Source organism: Fukomys damarensis, unplaced genomic scaffold (genome assembly GCF_012274545.1).
Source record: "Fukomys damarensis isolate Sample0158 unplaced genomic scaffold, DMR_v1.0_HiC HiC_scaffold_39, whole genome shotgun sequence".
NCBI classification, from domain to species: Eukaryota; Metazoa; Chordata; class Mammalia; order Rodentia; family Bathyergidae; genus Fukomys; species Fukomys damarensis.
The window spans coordinates 10,084,015-10,103,380 of NW_022900951.1; the positions used below are offsets into that span (position 1 = coordinate 10,084,015).

At 42.2% G+C, this 19,366-nt stretch overlaps 2 protein-coding genes across 10 annotated transcripts in view; both read left to right on the plus strand.

Moving 5' to 3' along the window:
- Positions 1 to 1,370, plus strand: part of Egfl6 (EGF like domain multiple 6) — a 54,084-nt gene extending 52,714 nt beyond the window's left edge. For all 3 annotated transcript variants that reach the window (XM_019206050.2, XM_033760316.1, XM_010613966.2), the window contains exon 12: positions 782 to 1,370. In XM_019206050.2, coding sequence (XP_019061595.1) covers positions 782 to 892 — 111 coding nt within the window. In that variant the 3' untranslated portion in view covers positions 893 to 1,370. The remainder of the gene's footprint in view (positions 1 to 781) is intronic.
- Positions 1,371 to 10,008: 8,638 nt separating this feature from the next.
- Positions 10,009 to 19,366, plus strand: part of Tceanc (transcription elongation factor A N-terminal and central domain containing) — a 17,768-nt gene continuing 8,410 nt past the window's right edge. Inside the window, exons 1-4 of one of the 7 annotated variants that reach the window (XM_033760086.1) lie at positions 10,009 to 10,397; positions 11,502 to 11,603; positions 12,256 to 12,368; positions 18,118 to 18,983. In XM_033760086.1, the coding sequence (XP_033615977.1) occupies positions 18,126 to 18,983 (858 nt within the window). In that variant the 5' untranslated portion in view covers positions 10,009 to 10,397; positions 11,502 to 11,603; positions 12,256 to 12,368; positions 18,118 to 18,125. Of the gene's footprint in view, positions 10,398 to 11,501; positions 11,604 to 12,255; positions 12,369 to 18,117; positions 19,360 to 19,366 lie in introns of those variants that run through there. The other 6 variants (XM_010613959.3, XM_010613961.3, XM_010613962.3 and 3 more) reach the window with 6 other exon arrangements.

Sequence of the window (19,366 nt, forward strand, 5' to 3'; positions counted from 1 at the left end):
ATTAGATGTGTAAGGAAATATTCAATTTCTTTTAACCTGGCTTTTATAAAACAATTTTTTGTTTTCATTTATTTTCTTTAAATGGGATTTCCAAGGTTTCCTTTTAAGTCTTACCCTTCTTAGCTTTATAGGGTTTTTCAGAATCTTTAGATTTTGCTATAACTGTGTTTTCTCTGAACAGAACTCTCAGTGTGGATGCCCAGTGTCTGGAAAACCTATTCCTATATAGTCAAAATATTACTATGTAGTCAGTGTCCAAGCCAGCTTCTGTGCAATAATGATGCAGATTTTAGTTACTTTCTCCTCACTGAGACACAATAGCCAACATTCACAACTGTAAGGAAGGGACGTTTATTTTGACTCACAGTTTGTAGAGGTTGCGGTCCATAGTCAGCTGACTCCAAGGCAGGGAGGCATGGCAGAGGAGAAACAGCTCATGGTGTGGCAGGCTGGAGGCAGAGAGAGAGATCAAGAAAGGAAGAAGGGAGACAGACCCTTCCGGGCCACGCCCCACGGACCACTTCCTCCACCAGGCCTCACCTCCCAGCATCACATTTAGCTATAGTCTGATCAGTGGACTAATTCACTGAGGAGTGTCACACCCCCATGATCCAGTCACTCCCCAAAACTCCACCTATGAGCACAGGGGGCTTGGGTGGGGCATCTAGATTAAACCATAATAATGCATGAGTTCAGTCCTTATTAAAAACTGTTGAATCATTTGGTTAGATCGCTGTTTTGCATATTTTGAAGTGATTTTTTATTCCTTCTCCATTGTTAGATCATTTTTGAAGCAGAACGTGGCAAAGGCAAAACTGGAGAAATTGCAGTGGATGGCGTCTTGCTCATTTCAGGGTTATGTCCCGATGGCCTTTTAACTGTGGAAGGTTGAATGTTACTATTATCTTTTAGATCATAGTATTTGGCTTTTTGTGTCAGTTCTCTATTTTTTGATGTTACATCATAACCCATTTTAGAAATACAACCTGAAAATTGGAATATACTGATAGAAACATTGTGAAATGTCTTTCTTGTATCAGATGTGCCAATGTTTGCTTTAAATACAGTGCCACTGTGTCTTCTCCATCATTTCTGAACTTTGCCCCAATATATTATAAAATGTGACAGGGACAGTCTGTCTCTTTCCCTCTGCCCAGTAGATCTGACTTTTCTACATAGGTTGCTGAACTTCGCCATGCAACATTTCTAGAACAACAACAATGAAATTCCCAGAGAAATGTTGGACTGTTTGACTTTTATGGTGCTTCTTGGCAGCTATGATATTAAAGATAAACTTTGCCTACGTGGCTCAACCTGATCTTTCATAGCCAAGCATGTATATTTAAATTCTTTGTAATAATAATATCTAAATAACCACCTTGCATTTTGGTATAAATTTTCCTAAGTAAGAAAATATGTGGTTGATTCTGTGTTTACATATGTGTATGATTATTTGCTTTCCTGGAAATGCAGTTTGCAATCTTTTCTCTGTGGGAATACTTTCTAATCTTACAATTACTTACTACTGTGGGAAAGATGAGTGCTTCACTAGGCTGCCTGACTGCAATGCCACTTAGCATATATAGTTGAGCTCAAAGCCTCAGCCCATGACTGAAAACTAAATTAACAGGTAATAGGACTCCAAAAAAAAAAAAAAAAAATTCGTTTTCTTTTTTACAGGTAATAGGACTCCAAAAAAAAAAAAAAAAGATTGAGGCTTTCTTTTCATCCAAATTTAAGATTAGCCTCGTGTGGTCATGAATCCTGAGGGTATTCCTTGATGATAACTTCATACGGTCCCCAACTTATGATGACTCAATTTAGGATTTTTTTTTTTTTTTAGTTTTATGATAAACCAAAAGTAATATGGACTCCATAGAAACCATACTTCACATTTGGATTTTTCTCATGCTGTCATGTGGTATGATCCTCTCTCATGAAGCAGGGCAGCAGCAGTGAGTCACAGCTCCCAGTCAGGCCAAGAACCCCAAGTTTAGGAAACCCCCAGTATTATAAAAGGGCTGATAGAAAACCTGCTCAAACTTTGTACTGGCAGAAGAAAATACTCGGTCAAGAACCCAGTCTGCACTCTGGAAGGAAGACACGATCTCTGTTTCCTAGGCTGTTCTCTATGCAAATGTCTTTGCAAATATAGTACAGAGCAATAGCTGCCACAACCACTGTGCAGAAGATGGGCAAAAACCCAAGGCACTCTGAGATTCACTGCCTAATGGCAGACTCTTACCTTGCAGATGACAGAAGGGATAGAAATGTTGGTTCCTTGCCAGGCTGTGACATCGCAAATAACATTCTCACCCCTGAGTGCAGCCGAACTCACCTTCTCTGAGTGAAAGGAACTTGGACTTTCTAGAACTTACTTTTCCAAGACAGCTGTTTAACTCCTACTCCAATCAGACACATGATAGTACTTAGGTGATAACACCGAGTAAAATTCTCCATTTTGAGGGAGAACTGTCAAGTTTTGGAACATGTTTTGATTGGATACTCTGGTACAAAACTAGTTATTTGTTTTTGAGTCAAATAGTCTTGTCTATCAGAAAATGCAAATGCTGCCGGGGATTTAGCTCAGTGGTCCTGCTGCCTGCCTCGCAAGCACAAGGACCAGAGTTCGATACCCAGTATAACAACAATAACAAAAAAATCAAATGCTTTGGAAACCTGTCAGGGTGAATAGGACAATGTTATATAACATAATTTTGATAAATGCAGCTCTAGTGGGAGGTAGAGTGCTATCAGAGCAGCAGTCCACAACACACTGTTTCTCCCCAAGAAAGAAAAGAGGACAAGGATAGTGGCTAGACATGTCTCTATTTTTGTGAAAACTGGCTTTTATTGAATGTTGGTGAATTTATCTCAGTACACTGTTTTTACATATGTTATTTTTAAACTCCTTTGATAACTTTGAGACCCTCCAAGATTTAGACTGGGTCAATGTATAAAAAAGAGTCAAAATATATATTCATTCAATGAAATGCTATAAAGAAATGTGAATGAACAACCTAATGCTACTCACAGTAACACAGATAAACTATTAAAATATTTTGTTAATCAGAAGAAGCCAGAGAGCACATACTGCATGTATGTTTCCAGTTAGGCAAAATTATCTCTGGTGGAGAAGTTGGAATGGTTTACTCTTGATGGAGGTGCTGGGAGGAAACACCAGGGGGAAACTTCTAGAAAGCTGATAACTCTGTTTGTTAATGCTCTTTGAATGACTATGTTCACCTTTTAAATATTGAGCAGTAGACTTAAGATTTGTGGACTGAGTTTTCAATATGTGTGTTATACGTTAATAGGAATTTACTTCAGAAAATGAAAGAATCATCCCCTTTTCAAAGGCAAGTGGTGTGTTGTGTGATCTGAAGAGAAATCAGAGTACTTTGCCTCCCTCTTTAAGAGAAAACCTCATCTGTCTGACATTGTGCTAGATCCCGTCAATGCCAAGCAGGCTGTGACTGAGGTTACACTGACTCTTGTGTAATCCAGCCACCAAAGTCTCTAACACTGAGGATGTCCCCTGGCCTGCCATGCAGCCTAGCCACTGGCTCTGGACGTCAGTAGGCTGCTAGAGCTGAGTGTCACTGAAACATTGAGAAGTGGTCCGACTGCCTTTGGAGTGAAGGCCTGAGGAAATAGTCCTACTGCTCAGGGGCCTGGAGCTCTCACATGAATCACAGCCATTGTTCTTTCTGGACAGTGTTAAAACTTTTTACATCCCACTGTTCTGCCTCGATGAGTCCAAGCTGCTGTCACGCATGGAGCAGGAGACAATGGCCACTTGCCTTGTGCATTGTTTTAACCTGAGTGCCAGCATCGCCCCCTTGTGGCAGCCTATGTGCATTGTGTGGCTGCCGCCAAACATCAAGTTTGGTATCTCTGTTCCCTCTTCTCTCCATCTCGGCCCCTCTCTAGTGTCTTATGAACTCCTGCTTCTCTCTGAGTACCAAAATCTTCCAACTCAGTCACTCTGAGACCTTGAAGAATCCAGTCTTTCAGACATTTCCTTCCCTCCCAATTTACCCCTGTCAACGCTGCTAATGTTCTAGGTCTCACTTGGCTGGGCTCTGGCAAGTGAAGGGAAATCATTCTTCTAAAATGACTCAGGCATGGGAAATAAGAGCATCGAGTGTAACCTTTCCTAAGTAATATTTTATAATAGCATCTAATGCCTCGATCTAAAGGAACGAGTGAGAAGGGAATCGCAGCACCACGGTAACGTAGAGATTCATTTCTGACTTCCCCCAAATCTCAGAGCCACACTGCAATGGTTGTGTCAGTGTTTCCTGGTAACAAGCAGCAGAAACAGACAGAGGAGTGACAATAAGGAAAGCAGGAATGTTCAGGTGGGTAAAAAGGATGGCCAGAGAGCCAGCCCCGGAAGTGGGCTGCAGGGCTGGGAGCAGAAGAGCCACCACAGGCATGGCTTAAGAAGGGTGTCAGCACTGCCCGGATGATCTCTCACCATGCTTAGTCTCCACTGTACTCCGCTCACGATTCACATCCCAGGGAGGGGCTGCGGTCAGGTGCAGTGTAGGTCGTGTGGCTGTCCCCTGCCTAGGGCAGAAGGGGTACCCGAGTGGCTGTTCAGAAGTTGAGCTCAAATCTGGGTGGCCCCAAAGTACCAAAGTCTACCTACAAAAGTCCCATCCTGCAAAAGCTGGAATTGCGGGCACGCAGGTTATCCCAGGTAATACACCAGCCGAAGTGATTCCCTCTTGTCTCGACAAGAGAGTTGACACCTTCAATAGCTTCAGCAGCTAGAAACCTAGGTGGCCTTCGAGTCTGGCCTGAAAGAAAGAACAAGTAATATAGGCACTCTTATCTGTGTATGAGCCAAATGATGCAACAGCTACAATGTGTTAGGTTGCTCTGGAGGAAAAAAAAATGAGGCTGAACTGGAAAAATGCTGCTCTCAGACACCATAATCAGAATAGTACACTTCTGGCCCAACGTGTCTGCCCTTTCATACTCACAGGAAGACATAGATAGCTTTTATATTGTCACTGTTGATGAGGGGGCTTCCTGACAGCAAGCCCAGGAGATGTCAGGCACGCTGTGGATGGCATGTGCAGTGTCTGTCCATGAGGACGAGCCAGGAGGCTCCACAGTGTGAGGACAGTAGGAAAAGAAGCCGCAGCGACCAATGCTTTGCAGTTCAACATTCATGTCTCGCTGCTCTGATGACCTGCGTTACAGAAGGATCTTCCTTTAAGGTGAAAGCCAGGGGACCAAAGGACATGGGGTACTTCATGGGGAAGTGCACACCCCAGGATGGCTGGCAGGCTGTGCTCCTCCTGCATGTGTGCTACAGCGGCAAAAGAACCCCAAGAGAGGGCTTTGGCTGGGATTTTTCCTTTTCTTCAATTTTTTGCTTTTATTAGTCTATGCTTGCAGTACGTATTTATTACAATCCTCGTGGGGAGCTGGCCCATGTACATAACACATCTCCTTTCTTTTCTTCCCCTTCCTCTCCCCTCCCTTCCCTTTTCCTTCCATCTCTCGGTCCCTTCCCATGTTTAAAAAGATCGATCTCCCTACTTCCCATTATTCATCTTTTATTTCGCTCTTTATTATATTTTGAGTTTCTCACATAAGAGAAACCATATGATCTTTAAGCTTGTGTGTCTGATTTATTTCACTTAACATTGTGATCTCGAGGTGCATCCATTTTTCCACAAATAACTCAGATGTATGCTTTCTGGCAGAGTAGCACTCCATTGTGTGTAAATACCACATTTTCTTTATCCATTCATCTGTTGATGGGCACCTAGGCTACTTCCGTGATTTAGCTATCATGAGTTGTGCTGCAATAAAAATGAGTATGCATATGTCCCTGTCACATAATGGCTTTAACTCTTTGGGGAAGATACCTAGAAGGGGAACAGCTGAGTAAAATGTAATTTCTAATTTTGGACTTCGGAGGAATCACCAGACTGATGTCCACAGTGGTTTCATTAACAAGGTAGAAGGGTTCTTTTTTTCCCCACCAGCAGTTGCTATTATTTGATTTCTTGATGCTGGCCATTCTTTCTGGAATCAGATGGAACTTCAATGTTGTTTTTATTTGCATTTCTCTAACGGCCAGAGATGTTGAATGTTCTTTCATGTATTTATTGGGCATTTGTACTTCTTCTGAGAAGCATCTATATGGCACCTGGAAAGGCAACTGAATGGGAAAGCAGAGGATTTTGAGTGGAGTTGGCATCCCCTCTTCTCCTCTCTTTTTATTTATTTATTTATTTTTTTTTGGTACCGGGGATCGAACTTGGGACCTTGAGCTTGTGAAGCAGGTGGCGGAACTACTAAGCTAAATCTCTGGTCCGGCATCCCCTTATTTCATTACTTTTTGCATTTTTAATATATTTTTCTGTTTAAATGAATTTCAAAGGAACGCTAGCAACAAAATAGTAAAAAGTTTTGCATTGCCCCAGGATTTTCATCTTATTACATTCACCAAGAAGAGTTTGAAGCCAGACTTACTGGTCCTTCATGATTTCTCCACTAATGAATAAGAATGAAAGTTATTCTTTGGCCTCGCATAGGCCTTAGTCTGAACTATAACCCTTAATAAACTGGGCGTATGCCACAATGAGTACTACAAACATACCAATAAATTTTTTTAATCAAGTGTGTGAGCAAAGGCCCTGCATAGACTATTAAACCAGTGGTTCTGCCAGGTGGGGTGGCACATGACTGTGATCCCAGCACTCAGGAGGCTGAGGCAGGAGCGGTGCCACAAGCTCAAGCTCAGCCAGGGTTACATGATGTCCAGGCTGGCCACCAGGAATTTGTTAAAAGTTCACCAAGTCATTCTAATTAGTTTTCTTTAGAACCGCTGACCTAGGTAGGTTAACCTAGAATGGCTAAAATTCAAGGAACTGACGATCTAAGTGTTGGTGAGGCTACGAAGCAACTAGAACTCTCTCACACTTTGCTTAGGGGATTGTCAATTGGAACAACGACTAAGGGAAATTTTTGGCAGTGTGGATTAAAACATACACCTACTCTGTCACCCAGTTCCACTCCTGGATACATACCAGTATTGTCTTCGTTACTTTTTTATCACTGAGACATAATACCCAACATCCAAGACTTATGGGAGGAGAGTTTTATTTGGGGGTCACATTTCAGTCCTTAGTCTTCTGGCTCCAACGCAGGACACAGTATGAAGAGGGGCATGCAGAGGAGCTGCTCATGTCATGGGAGCAAGGAAGCAGAGAGGATCAAAGGAGGATCTGGGACAGGAGATACACCCCTTCAGGTCATGCGACAGTGACTTCCTCTTCTTCCAGACCCTGCTTGTTAATGGCAAGCCAGCTATACTTCCCCCATTATCCGATCACCTCCTGCCTATGAGCACGTGAGGCTTTACAGGGACACTAGGTATAAACCATAACAATACTCAAGAGAATAAATGCATATGTCCACCAAAAGGCGTGGATAAAAAAGGCTCAACGCAGCATTATTTATTATAGTGCAAAACTTAAGGAAACTCAAATATCTATCAATAGTAAAATGGATACTACACAGAAGGAAAAATCACAACAGGGGTGAATTCTGTAGACATAACATGAGTGACAGAAGCTACACACGAGTACACACAATGAGTCCATTTTCGTGAAGCTCAAACAGATACAAAACTACTCATCAGACACAGAGGTCAAAGGGAAGAAGTTGCCCATGGTGAAGGGAGGAGCAGACAGAGGAAGCCCTGGGGAAGAACCATTTATAGGTACCTTAATCCCGGTGATGATTAGCTGGGTGTGTATGTATATATGTATATGCAGATAAATTTTTACCAAGATGCAACTTTAGTATTTGTCCACTGCACTGTATTGAAGTTATTCCTCAGCAAAAGGAACTAAAATACATAACTTAAGCATTGATGACAACTACATCAAAGAGGCTATGCCAAAGAAGGAAGTCCTTAAACAGTTTTTTAAAGTGAAACATTTAAACTAGGTGAAAAAATGTTTTGAAATCAGAGGCATAGTCTCCCTCCCCATCCTCCCCATCCAGTCTAGCTGGTGTCTTTGAAACAAGGTACTCAGCATATACTTGTCACACAGCTGGTTTAATTCATCCCTGGGCCACCAGTCTGACACTGCCTGGTCTCTGCAGCAATGAAGTCTTAAGTCTCCTTGCTCTGGGGATGTTCACTGCTTCTCTGTCATTTCACTTGCACCAGTCTAAGATACACTGCAGAACTAAACAGAAGGCTTCTATTTCTACAGTCTAGGCCTTTTCGTTGTTTCCATACATTCTGTAACCCCTGAGATTTGAATCCTCCTCCTCCTCCTCCTCTCGCTCCCCTTCCTCTTCTTCCTAATTTCATGCATTATGTTCCGTGACCTACAACAAAATCTTCACTTAAGTTTCATGTTTAGTCCCGGTGTTTAATCAGAAAATGAACATAAGTCAGCACCTTAGGACTCAGAAACGTGCAGTTTCACTGACCTCATTCCATGGAAAACATCTGTAACTGTTCTGGGAATGACGTGTAGCCTTAGCCTACGGAGAGGACCCATAAAGGGTTTTGCTGTGTTCCCTGGGAATTGACAGGAAAGGGTTGTCTGTGTGATTTTAAAATATTAATATTGCCACTCAGAAACTTAGTAAGAATTAAAAGGAGGTTTCTACTGTACTGAAGGAAATTCTTCAGAAAGAATTCCAGAGTATTGAAACAGCTGAACAAGAATTTGAAAACAAAGACCGCAAAACTGAGTATAACTAATTCTCATAGGAATGAGTACTTTTATAGATTGCCTACTTAAAAATTGCCCAAGAGAATTAAATTCTCAGTAATCTTTTTAGTGTCCATTGCCAGCCCTATTATAGATTCATTCTTGATGAAGTAACTCAGCACTGCTCCACAGCACCTTCTGCAGCAACACATATGTTCTCCAGTTGTGTGTGATCCAAAATGGCACCCAATGGCCCCGGATGACCACTGAGAACCTGACACTTGGCTACTGCAGTTGAGGAAATTGCTTCTTAAATTGTATCTGAATGTAAATAGGCAACTGTAGTGGACAGGGAGGGACTGCACAGTAAGTATAATTTGCCTCTTAAGTCACATAATGTATTTCCTTCACACCAGAGGAAAACCTGGATCCTGAGTCGTTTTTGTTTTTCTGAATTTTGCCTAATTTCTTTTCAGTACCAGAAGTTGCAAGCCAGTTGAGCATTCACAACCGGACCTTGGTGCTTTTGTGTGGAACAAAAATAATTTCACAGAACATCAGCATCACATAAGGGTACTCTTCGACGGTGACGGATCATGGGAAGACAAGACTCCTTTGTAATCATGCCTTGATACTGACAAAAACATAAACACTGTCCAAACCACACAAAAATATGATCAGACATACCCCAATATGACCATTGTGAGTCACTGCTCTTGTCCTCCCTTGTTGTGGATAAGATTCACACTACTCAATCACAGAATCACCCAGCATCCACACCAGAAAACTCGGCTTCCTTAAGGCTTTGCCTCAATTATTTTGGAGCAGTGGATCAGCAAAAGAGACGGTCACATTCTCAAGTTCACTGTGGAGGCAAAGGACGTGCATAGGTGAGACGTTCAGAATGCGCCTACTTAATATTTACAAATACTTTCAGCTACTGATGTATGAGACTGAAATCAATACTTGTTGCATTACTGTTATGTCCGGTTATTTCAAAACTCTAGCTAAGCACGGTCACGACTGTCTTGATAGAAAGCAGACAGGGTCAACTGGATGGTAGTTTAACAAACCATGCTGCTGAATAAAAACAACAGCATCCGGTTTAGTTTCACTTCTGGCCCACCCGTACCACAGCCCCTCCCTCAGAGAAACCGCAGAGGGACCGCCCACATCCGCAGATCTTTCTGCTCAGGCGCTATTTCCCTAGTACGCATGCGCTGGTCCTAGGCTTGCGTTCTCGGCTCGGAAGCTTGGATTGGTTGATTGCTCTAGCCCTGGGAACCGGAAGTCCTCTCTGGACGGGGAGGGGCTGACGTCGCCGTGGCTGCGCCTGCGCTTTTCGCTGAGCTACATTTCAGGCCTGTGTTTCAGGGAAGGCCTAGTCTCTGTTTTCAGTTAAGGCCACCCTTGCTCGCGGAGGCTCTCCGGTGCGTTGTGGGCCGAATAGGCCCTATCCCGCACCCTTCTCCCCTCCAGCCCAGTTCTGTGGTGTGGGCAGACCTTTCCAGGCCGCCGCTGCTCGCGCGCAGGCTTCGGGGCTGTCACTCCAGCACGGTTAGCGGCAAGCCTTGCTGGGGTGCTCGGCCCCACCCACCGGAACCGGTCCCCTGCCCGGGTGGGGTCGTGAGCTGTCCTTCCCCTGGCTACAGCTTTTCTCGGGATCATCATTCGGGGAAGGATCCTAACGAGGTGTTGTAATGCCCCGCCACCATTGGGCATAATTTTTTTCTGTAGAAGGGACTCCTCGTGAAGGTGGAGCGTTTGGTGGGGGCTCAGGCTACAAAGTTTCTCTAAATCTTAAAAAGATCTAAACAAATCTGGATTCCCAGTTTAGGAAATTTTCACTATGATCTTTTTACGTTTCTCAGGGTTGAGGCTGTTTTAGTGCAGGTGTGTGAACCTTACCCGTAAATTAGTTTTTATTGACAAGCTTTTATATGCACTCAGCAAATATTTAGGGCCTACTCTTGCTGGGACTGTAAAAACTTTTTTAAAATATGTGTTCAGTAGTTAGAGGTACAGGTGTATATCTGAACATTATCCCCTTTAGCATATGTTCTGAAACTGCTGTCCAGTAGTGTAGCTACTGGTTCCATGGAGCTTGAACACTGAAAATGTGACTAGTCAGAACTGAGATAAGCTGTTAGTGCAGCAAATTTTGGGGAAATTCATACCAAAACCCTCAATTTGTTTATATCAGTTACATGTTTAAAAAACAGTGTTGAGGGCCAGGCAGATGTAGTTTAGCGATAGAGTACATGCTTTGTCCCTTGTTAAATCCCCAGCACCATATTGATAAAAGGAGAAAGAAAAGAATATTTGGGATGCACTGGCTTACCATAACATATTAATAATATATTATTAACTACATTTATATAATTATATATTTGTATTTCCGTAAATATATATTTATATCAATTATATTTAGGTAATTGATTATAGCTATATATCTGTATATTTTTAAATACATATTTATAAATAGTACTTATATAGAAATATATTTTGTTTATAAATAAATATATACGTTTATGCTTATTCTATAATTATGTAATATGTTGTGTAATACAGATATTGTGATGCATTATATAGTTGATATAATTATTTTCACCTATTTTTTTTTCTGTCTATTGGAAAATTTTGTATTTAACTTGAATTCTATTTCTCTGAGCTAACACTGATCTAGAAAAGGATCGACAAACTGTCCTGCGGCCTGCCTGTATTTGTAAATAAGTTTTCCTAGAACCAAGTCATGCCCATTCATTTATGTGTTTTGTTTGCTATTCCTACTCCAAGAGCAGCAGAGTTGGGAGTCCATGCAGAGTTTGTATGGCCTGGAGAGCCTCAAATATTCAGCCTGACCTTTGCTGATGTTCACCCACCCCCTGCTCTGGAATAGTAGGTCTTTTTAACCCTTTTACTTGTAGACCTATCTAATTGTCAGTCAGGCTAGCTATGGGATGTGCATAGTTCTAAGCACTTTATAGTGACTGTCTCATTTAGTTCTCATATTAATCCTAGGATCCTGGATAGTCCTCATTTTGTAGATGAGGAAATGGAGGCACACAGTGATTAAGAAACTCAGCCAGCTTGCTCATCTCCCTTCACTTCTGGGAAGTGTTATTTGACCCTCCTTATGCAAAAGGCTTGACTTCTCAGACCCACTTGCTTAGCTCATAGTGGACACCATGGTTTGCTTTGATCTAGGATTTTTATAATTAGAACTGAGATGGGCTTGGCCTCCCAGGGAAGAAGCTGAGTGGCACTGGGCTTAAATGCAGCAAATACAAGCAAGCTGATCTGTAGTGTGAAGAAGTGTAGCTCATAGCAGAGAGAAGAGTGCATCCTGGATGCTTGCCACTTGGTTACAAAAGAAAATACTAGTTAAGTAATAATAAGCACTGGCCAGGTGTTTGCCTGGTGTGTATGGTGAATGAAACAGATGTGCTTTTTCCCTTACGGTCTTATGGGGAAGACAGACACAAAGTGTTTTTCACGTGTGATAGACACCATGAAAAAAGGACTGTGCAATTGTTTGCTGTTTTAACAGGTTTCTGTCACTTGTGAGATGGAGATAAGCTGTATAACTATCTCGGGCTTGTGCAGATGGAGATGATGTGAGTGTATATGGCACGCAGACTTGCTCAGTACCACTGCTAAGAGGTAAGCAAGGGAGTGGATCTCAAGAACGGTATACATTATGACACTTGAAACATTATAGTCACCAGTTGTAATTTGTAGAGATTCTTGGGTTGCACAGGGTGATGTTTTGAGTGCTTTCTGATTTAGTTAAGACTCATCTAGCAAAATCCAAAGTTAGAGAGGTTTTGTACGTTTGGTTGAGGAATGGGCCTACTGATGTCTTTGGGCCTGATGCAGCCTGTCTGGGAGGCCCTGCTGTGCTCTGAGGGCAGTGGGGTTGTGCCTGTGTGGTTTAAGTCAATCAGCTGCAGAGCTGAACAAATACCCAGGCCCTACCCTCAGAGACTCTATTTCATTTTATCTAATGAGGCTCTGACATTGTTTTATTTTCTTACTGTTTATTACCCCCAGATGATTCTGATGTACAGGCAGGATTGAGAACCAGCCATGGAGAGAGACAGAAAAGCAGGAACAGAGACACACAGACAGACAGACAGACACACGCTAACTGACTCGGACCACTTGGAGCACAAGCACAGAGCTGTGAAATGGGGAGTGCCCATCTGTGGTTGAGCATAGTTGTGGGAGAGTCCTGGGGGCACTTTTTGTCACCTGGCTAGGCTCCTGGGCTCCATGCAGAGGGCACTTTGAAAGACTTTTTTTTTGTACCGGGGGTGGAACTCAGGACCTCACGATGGCCAAGCAGGTGCTGTGCCACTGAGCTAAATCCCCAACCCTGAAGGGCTTTAAGCAGCACAAGGAGAGACTGTCTTGCAGAGTTCTGTACTGCAGGATGGTCCCTCTGTCAGAGCACCAGCAATCAGGGTGAAGGCAGTAAAGAGGCAATTGTAACTGGCCAGATGGTGGAGAGCCTAAGCACAGTTAGGAATCCACCTCCTGTGTGTTGTCATTGGCCAGTTTCTTATTGTTATACCCACTAGGCCGTCAGCTCCTCTGAGGCCAAGACTCTTTAGCCTCAGCCCCCAGGACATTCTAGCTACTTGATAATATTTGTAGAGTGAATTATGAAAACTAAAATGGACATGCAGCTGACTTTGTCCTCGGATGGCAGTTCTCAAGATTTTGTGTCCCATTGGCTTCCCTGTTACAACTTTTCAGGCAGTAAGTGCTTTATATCCATGTGGTTATTCCATAAGGAAAATAGAAAGTTCACTAGGATTTAAGTGCTGTGAAAACTATGGAAGAGAATGGCAAAAGTAGTATGGGGAATCTTCAAAATCTTAGAATGAGTGAATGATCCGACACTTCCACTTCTGATATATATGCAATAGAATTGAAAGCAGGGACTGGAGGGGATAGTTGTACACCCATGTTCACAGCAGCCCAAAGGCAGAAGCAACCCAAATGCCCATCAGCAGATGATGTGACCCTAACATGTAGTGCAGTGTTGCTTAGCCTTAAGAAGGAAGCAAATTCAGACACATGGTATAACACGGATGAGCCCTGAGGATCTCATGTGAAATAGAATAAGCCAAACACAAAAGGAGAGGCACTATGTGGTTCCACTTCTGTGAGGTCTGAGAGAAAGTACAGTGGTGGTCGCTGGGGCAGGGAACAGTTGTCGTTTTGATGGGCACGAAGTTCAGCTCTGTGGGATGAAATGTTGCAGAGTTGCAGAGATGGCTGCACAGCGACACAAATGTGCTTAACCCTGCTGAGCTCCATACGTAAAACGGGTTAAAGTGGTAATTTCATGTTTTATATATTTTACCACAGTTAAAATGTTTAAATAAATATGAAGAAAAGGCAAATGAACAAAACATATGCAAGCTGGGGGGTAGCTCAGGGGTGGAGCACTTGCTTAGCACGCGCAGGGCCTTGGGTTCTGCCCCAGCCTGGAAGGAAGGAAGATGGAAGATGGCAAAGTGCTTTTCGGTTGTTACACATGAGTGCATTAGCTTCTGTAAATTCATGTAAGTCCAGTAAAGTGAAAGCTTTGCTAGTAAGATAAAGTACTGCTTTCATAGCCCTGAAGCCCCAAAGCTGCAGTTTAAATCCCCCTTCAGATGCTCTGGCCCTCAGCTTGACTTCTCCAACATCTGATGCTGCCACTTAGAGAAATGCCCTGGTCTTGAGGGCGTGTGTTTTTATTTTTCTGGGCTATCCTGCCTGTTTTTTGTTATCAAGCCTTTGATTCTTAGGAAGACCTTTTTTACTGTTTGCAGTCTCTGAAAACAGAGTTTTCAAAAGGAAAAAATTCTCTTTAATCCTCAATAATTCTCAATTATTAGGAGAATTTCTGAAGACCCTGAATTGATGGTCCACCGAGTAACAGTTAAACTGGCTTTAAAAAACAAAAGAACAACTACTCAGGTTTTCTCCGTAGCAGTGTCAAAAATTGCAAGACACAGACTCTCAGGCATTGGTGAGCTATCCCTGCAGGGAAATGGCAGTGGGAAGGAAGCTCATAGTTGTGGCCAGGGCTGTTTAACCTCCTGTTTGGGGACAGAGTTTAAGGGGACACGCAGCTATTTGAGATTCCGTGATCACCTTGTGAGGAAGTGGTGAATTCACGTCTGAGCCCCAAGTGGCAGGTGCTGTAACCGCCTTTAAGAGACCATATTCTCCTTCCAGAGAAGAGGATGGGCGGGGTTGACTGATCTTCCCATACTGTTTCTCACTAGGCAGGTATTTCCAGTGTGTGTTACTCATAAATGAAATCACACACATGCTCCTCACAGAAAAGAGTAGAAGAACCCAAACTCTTAGCATTCAGAAAACGCCACTCTTTAAAATTTGTGTATCTCTGTCCTTTTTGCATATGATTCTAACACCTTTATTCAGAGGCAATTCACATATTATACAGTTCACTCATTTATTTTATTTTTTAATACAACCGTGGCTTTTATTGTCACGCATTAGTTTCATCATATTTACACAACATAGGACCCTCTGTATGATTCTGATAGAATTTTTTTTTCTATTAAAATTTTTTTTCTTTCAACATGTTTGCAATTCATGCAGTTTACAGTCATTTTAGGAGTAGTTATATTGATCTATTTTAGCTTGTTTCTTTTTTTTAAATCCCTTTCTCCTTTCCTCCTCCTCCTCCCTCCCCCACCAGTTCCCCTCTCCCCTTTTCCATACTTGTTGATAATACTTGTTTTCACTCATGTCATGATGTATAGTGTTTACATTAATTGGGATTATTAGGTTCCTGTTCTTTATTCTACCTATTTCCCCTTCCCCCTCCTCCTCACCCCTTGTCCTTGTTTGCTTAGACCACTTCCCTATTGCAAGAGATCCATCCTCTTGTCCCTGACTACCCATCCTATATCATTTTCTTTGTACTTTCTTCTCTCAAGTAAGAGTTACCGTGCAGTATTTAAGCTTGCATGTCTGCTTTATTTCACTCAATATTGTATTTTCTGGATGTATCCCCTTTCCTATGAATGTCTCAAATTAGTCATTCTTTATAGCCAAGTAGTATTCTATTATATATAGATACCACATTTTGTTTATCCAGTCATTTGTTGATGAGACCCATTTGTTTATCTATTTATTTGCTTGGTTTTGTGTTTTGAGACAGCGTCTCACTATGTCTTCCAAGTTTGCCTTGAACTCACTATGTAGCCTACACTGGCCTCAAACTTGTGACAACCCTCCTGCCTCAGCCTCCCAAGTGCTGGGGTGACAGCTGTGTGTCACCCTGCCCAGCAATCACCCATTCAAGTGGTTCTTAGTATGTTCACAGTTGTAACCCATTATCACAATCAACTTGGGATCATTGCCACTGTTCCGCAACAAAAGCCCTGTACCCCTTAGCTGCCACACCCCTCTCTCTCCAACCCCCCACTTCCCTTCTCCCCCAGCCATACCTAGTTCAATCACTATTTCTGTCTCCATAGGTCTGGTTATTCTGGATGTTTCATATAAAAGAAATCATACAGTATATGATGTTTTTGTGTCTGGCCTCTTTTTCACTTGGCATAATTTCCTCAAGGTTCATCCATGTTGTACCATAAATCAGTACTTCATTTCTTTTTGACTAAAAAATATTGTATTATATGGATATACTACATTTCACTTATTTACTAATAAGTTGATGGGCATTAGGGCTTTTCCATTTTTTGGCCATTATGAGTAATATTACTGTGATTCTAAAAAATGGTTTTGCTGGCGGGGGATTTAGCTTAGTGGTGCTGCTGCCTGTCTTGCAAGCACAAGGTACAGAGTTCGACACCTGGTAACAAAAAACAACAACCAAAAAAAAAAAAGTTAAAAAAGATTAATAAGTAAATAAAAAGAAAAAGTAAAACAAATGTGTGTGTGTGTGTGTGTGTGTGTGTGTGTGTATTGCATGGACATATGTTTTTGTTTCTCTTTAGTAGATTCATTGGATCACATGGTAAGTCAGTGTTGAAATTTTTCAAATAACATTATGACTGTCCTCCCATGTTATTCTCTAAAAGTATAATTTTAAATTGTTACATTATATCATCTTAAGAGTGTGCTATATTTTTAACCATTCTCCTATCTTGTGGCCTAATTTTTTTCTGAGTTTGAAGAAAATTCTTGTATATACATTCTCCACGTTTCTCATTTCCTTGAAGTAATTTTACAGATGTAGAATTACTGACTAAAGGTACATTTCATTTTAGGGTAATCATCAGATGGTTTCTTGGGAGAGTGCATTAATTTCTCCTGTAATTATGTTGGTGTTGTTATCCTGTATATGTTCAGTGAGTATTTAATATGAAATGGAGCCCAAGCAATCAAGAAGATTGAGTCCCTGCCATCAGGATGTTTATGTTCATATTTAGACCAGGCAGATGAATATTAATCGAGGGCTTTCATGTAGGCAAGTTACATTATGTAGAAATTAGATGAAGTAAATATTTGCCTGCCTGGGATGAGATTCATGGAGACACAATCATCTAGCAACTTCTTGTACTGAAAAGTTCTTTTCAAAAACAAAACTGTAGGAGCTGGGCTCCGACAGGAAGATCCCAAGTTCAAGCCCATCCTGTGCAGCTTAGTGACTTAGCCAGATTCTGTCTCAAAAAAAAAAAAAAGTAAGACATAGATGGGATATAGCTCGAGATGTGAAGGCCCTGAGTTCAATCCCTAGCCCTGAAAACCAAAAACAAAAACCACCCTATGTGAAAAACCAGTTAGTCCAGAGCCATAAATCCTCTGGATTGTTTGCCCCATTGTTGAGAAGATTCCAATGCTAGCTTCAGCTGCTTCCCAGACTGTGCTTTCTTAACATTTCTTTAGCTTCCCTGAGACATTTGCACCCTTCTTTCCTCTTGATTTTTCTTCTTTCATGTGCAGAAAAGTAACACTTTCAAGATTATAAAATCAGCAAGTATTTCGGTTATATTGCTGAATATGAGGGAAAAAACAATCCAGTGTTGCTCAGCATTATCCTATTGATGCTGACACGGCATGATTTCATCCCGACCATGATCATCTAGTTCCACCCAAATGAGCTGACTGATCTTGATCTAGAACGACATTGATTTGTACAGTTGGAGGTACAAAAAGTTAGAGCTGATCCTCCAGTGAGCCTCGTAGTGCCAAAATGGTTTGTAACGCCATTTTTTTACCCCCCTTCAACTACCAAAAGTGAAACTATCATTCCACATCGCAGATTTGTCCTGTGACATATCACACCCACTTCCATTACATTGCTCCTTCAGAAAACTGTGTTAAGTAACTGGCAGAAAGTGCTCTTTCGCTATCCAGGAGCTGTGACTAGCGAAAGTGGCCTTAAGAAAACTGAAACTTCTTTGTCTCTTTGCAGCTGTAAAGATGTCTGACACAAACCACACAGCTGCCAGAGCTTCCCTTATTGAGCAGCTGATGGCTAAAAGGAATTTTGAGGACCTTGGCAACCATCTTACCGAGCTAGAGATGGTTTATGTGACTAAGGAGCATCTCCAGGAGACAGATGTGGTCAGAGCTGTGTACAGAGTCCTCAAGAACTGTCCCTCAGCGACTTTGAAAAAGAAAGCCAGGCATTTGCTGTTAAAGTGGAAAGCTCTTTATAAGGATACTCACTTCAAAACAAGGGACAGCTCTACATTGTCCTCTCCAGGCGGTAGTAAAGAAGAAGGTGCAGGAGTTTCTCATGACCAAAGTCAAGATGAGATCGCCGGCACCTGCGCCTCTAACTCTCTGCCCTCGCCCCAGGATGTTGCGGCCCCCACCGAAATGATCAGGCCCTCAGGTAGCACTATTCAGATGGACATCAAGAAAGAGCATTTTGGGGGCAGTGACCCTGAATCCACCGGCAATAGACCGAGTGACTTGCAGGATCCCACAGTGCCCATGAGGACCAAATGCATCGAGCTTCTTTATACAGCTTTGACTAGTTCTTCCACAGGTCAGGCAAATGCTGATTTGTGGCAAAACTTTGCAAGAGAAATCGAAGAGCACATTTTTACCCTTTACTCAAAGAACATCAAAAAGTACAAAACCTGTATCAGAAGCAAAGTCGCCAACTTGAAGAACCCTAGAAATTGCCACTTGCAACAAAACTTGCTCTCCAGGACCATGTCTCCAGAAGAATTTGCCAAAATGACTGTCATGGAGATGGCAGACAAGGAACTGAAGAAGCTGAGGGCGGCCTACACGCAGTCCTGCATCCGGGAACATTACCTTCCCCAAGTGAGTGATGGCACACCGACAGATAAAATCAAATGCAGGCGCTGTGAGAAATACAATTGCAAGGTCACTGCGATTGCCAGGGGGACACTTTTCCTCCCAAGCTGGGTGCGGAACTCAAACCCAGATGAACAGATGATGACCTATGTGATTTGTAATGAATGCGGTGAGCAGTGGTACCATAGCAAGTGGTTGTGCTTGTAATTGTAAGTGGATGTTTCCCTAGCAACAGATACCGCAAAGGATAATGACCCTTTTGTGCTTGTTCAGAAAAAAACTTAGATATACTATTTTTTTAAACTTGAAAAAGCATACTTTATTTTAGTGGCAGGTATTTTAATGAAGATTGGGAGGCACAGCTGGGCTTGTAAGCAAAAGTTTTTCAT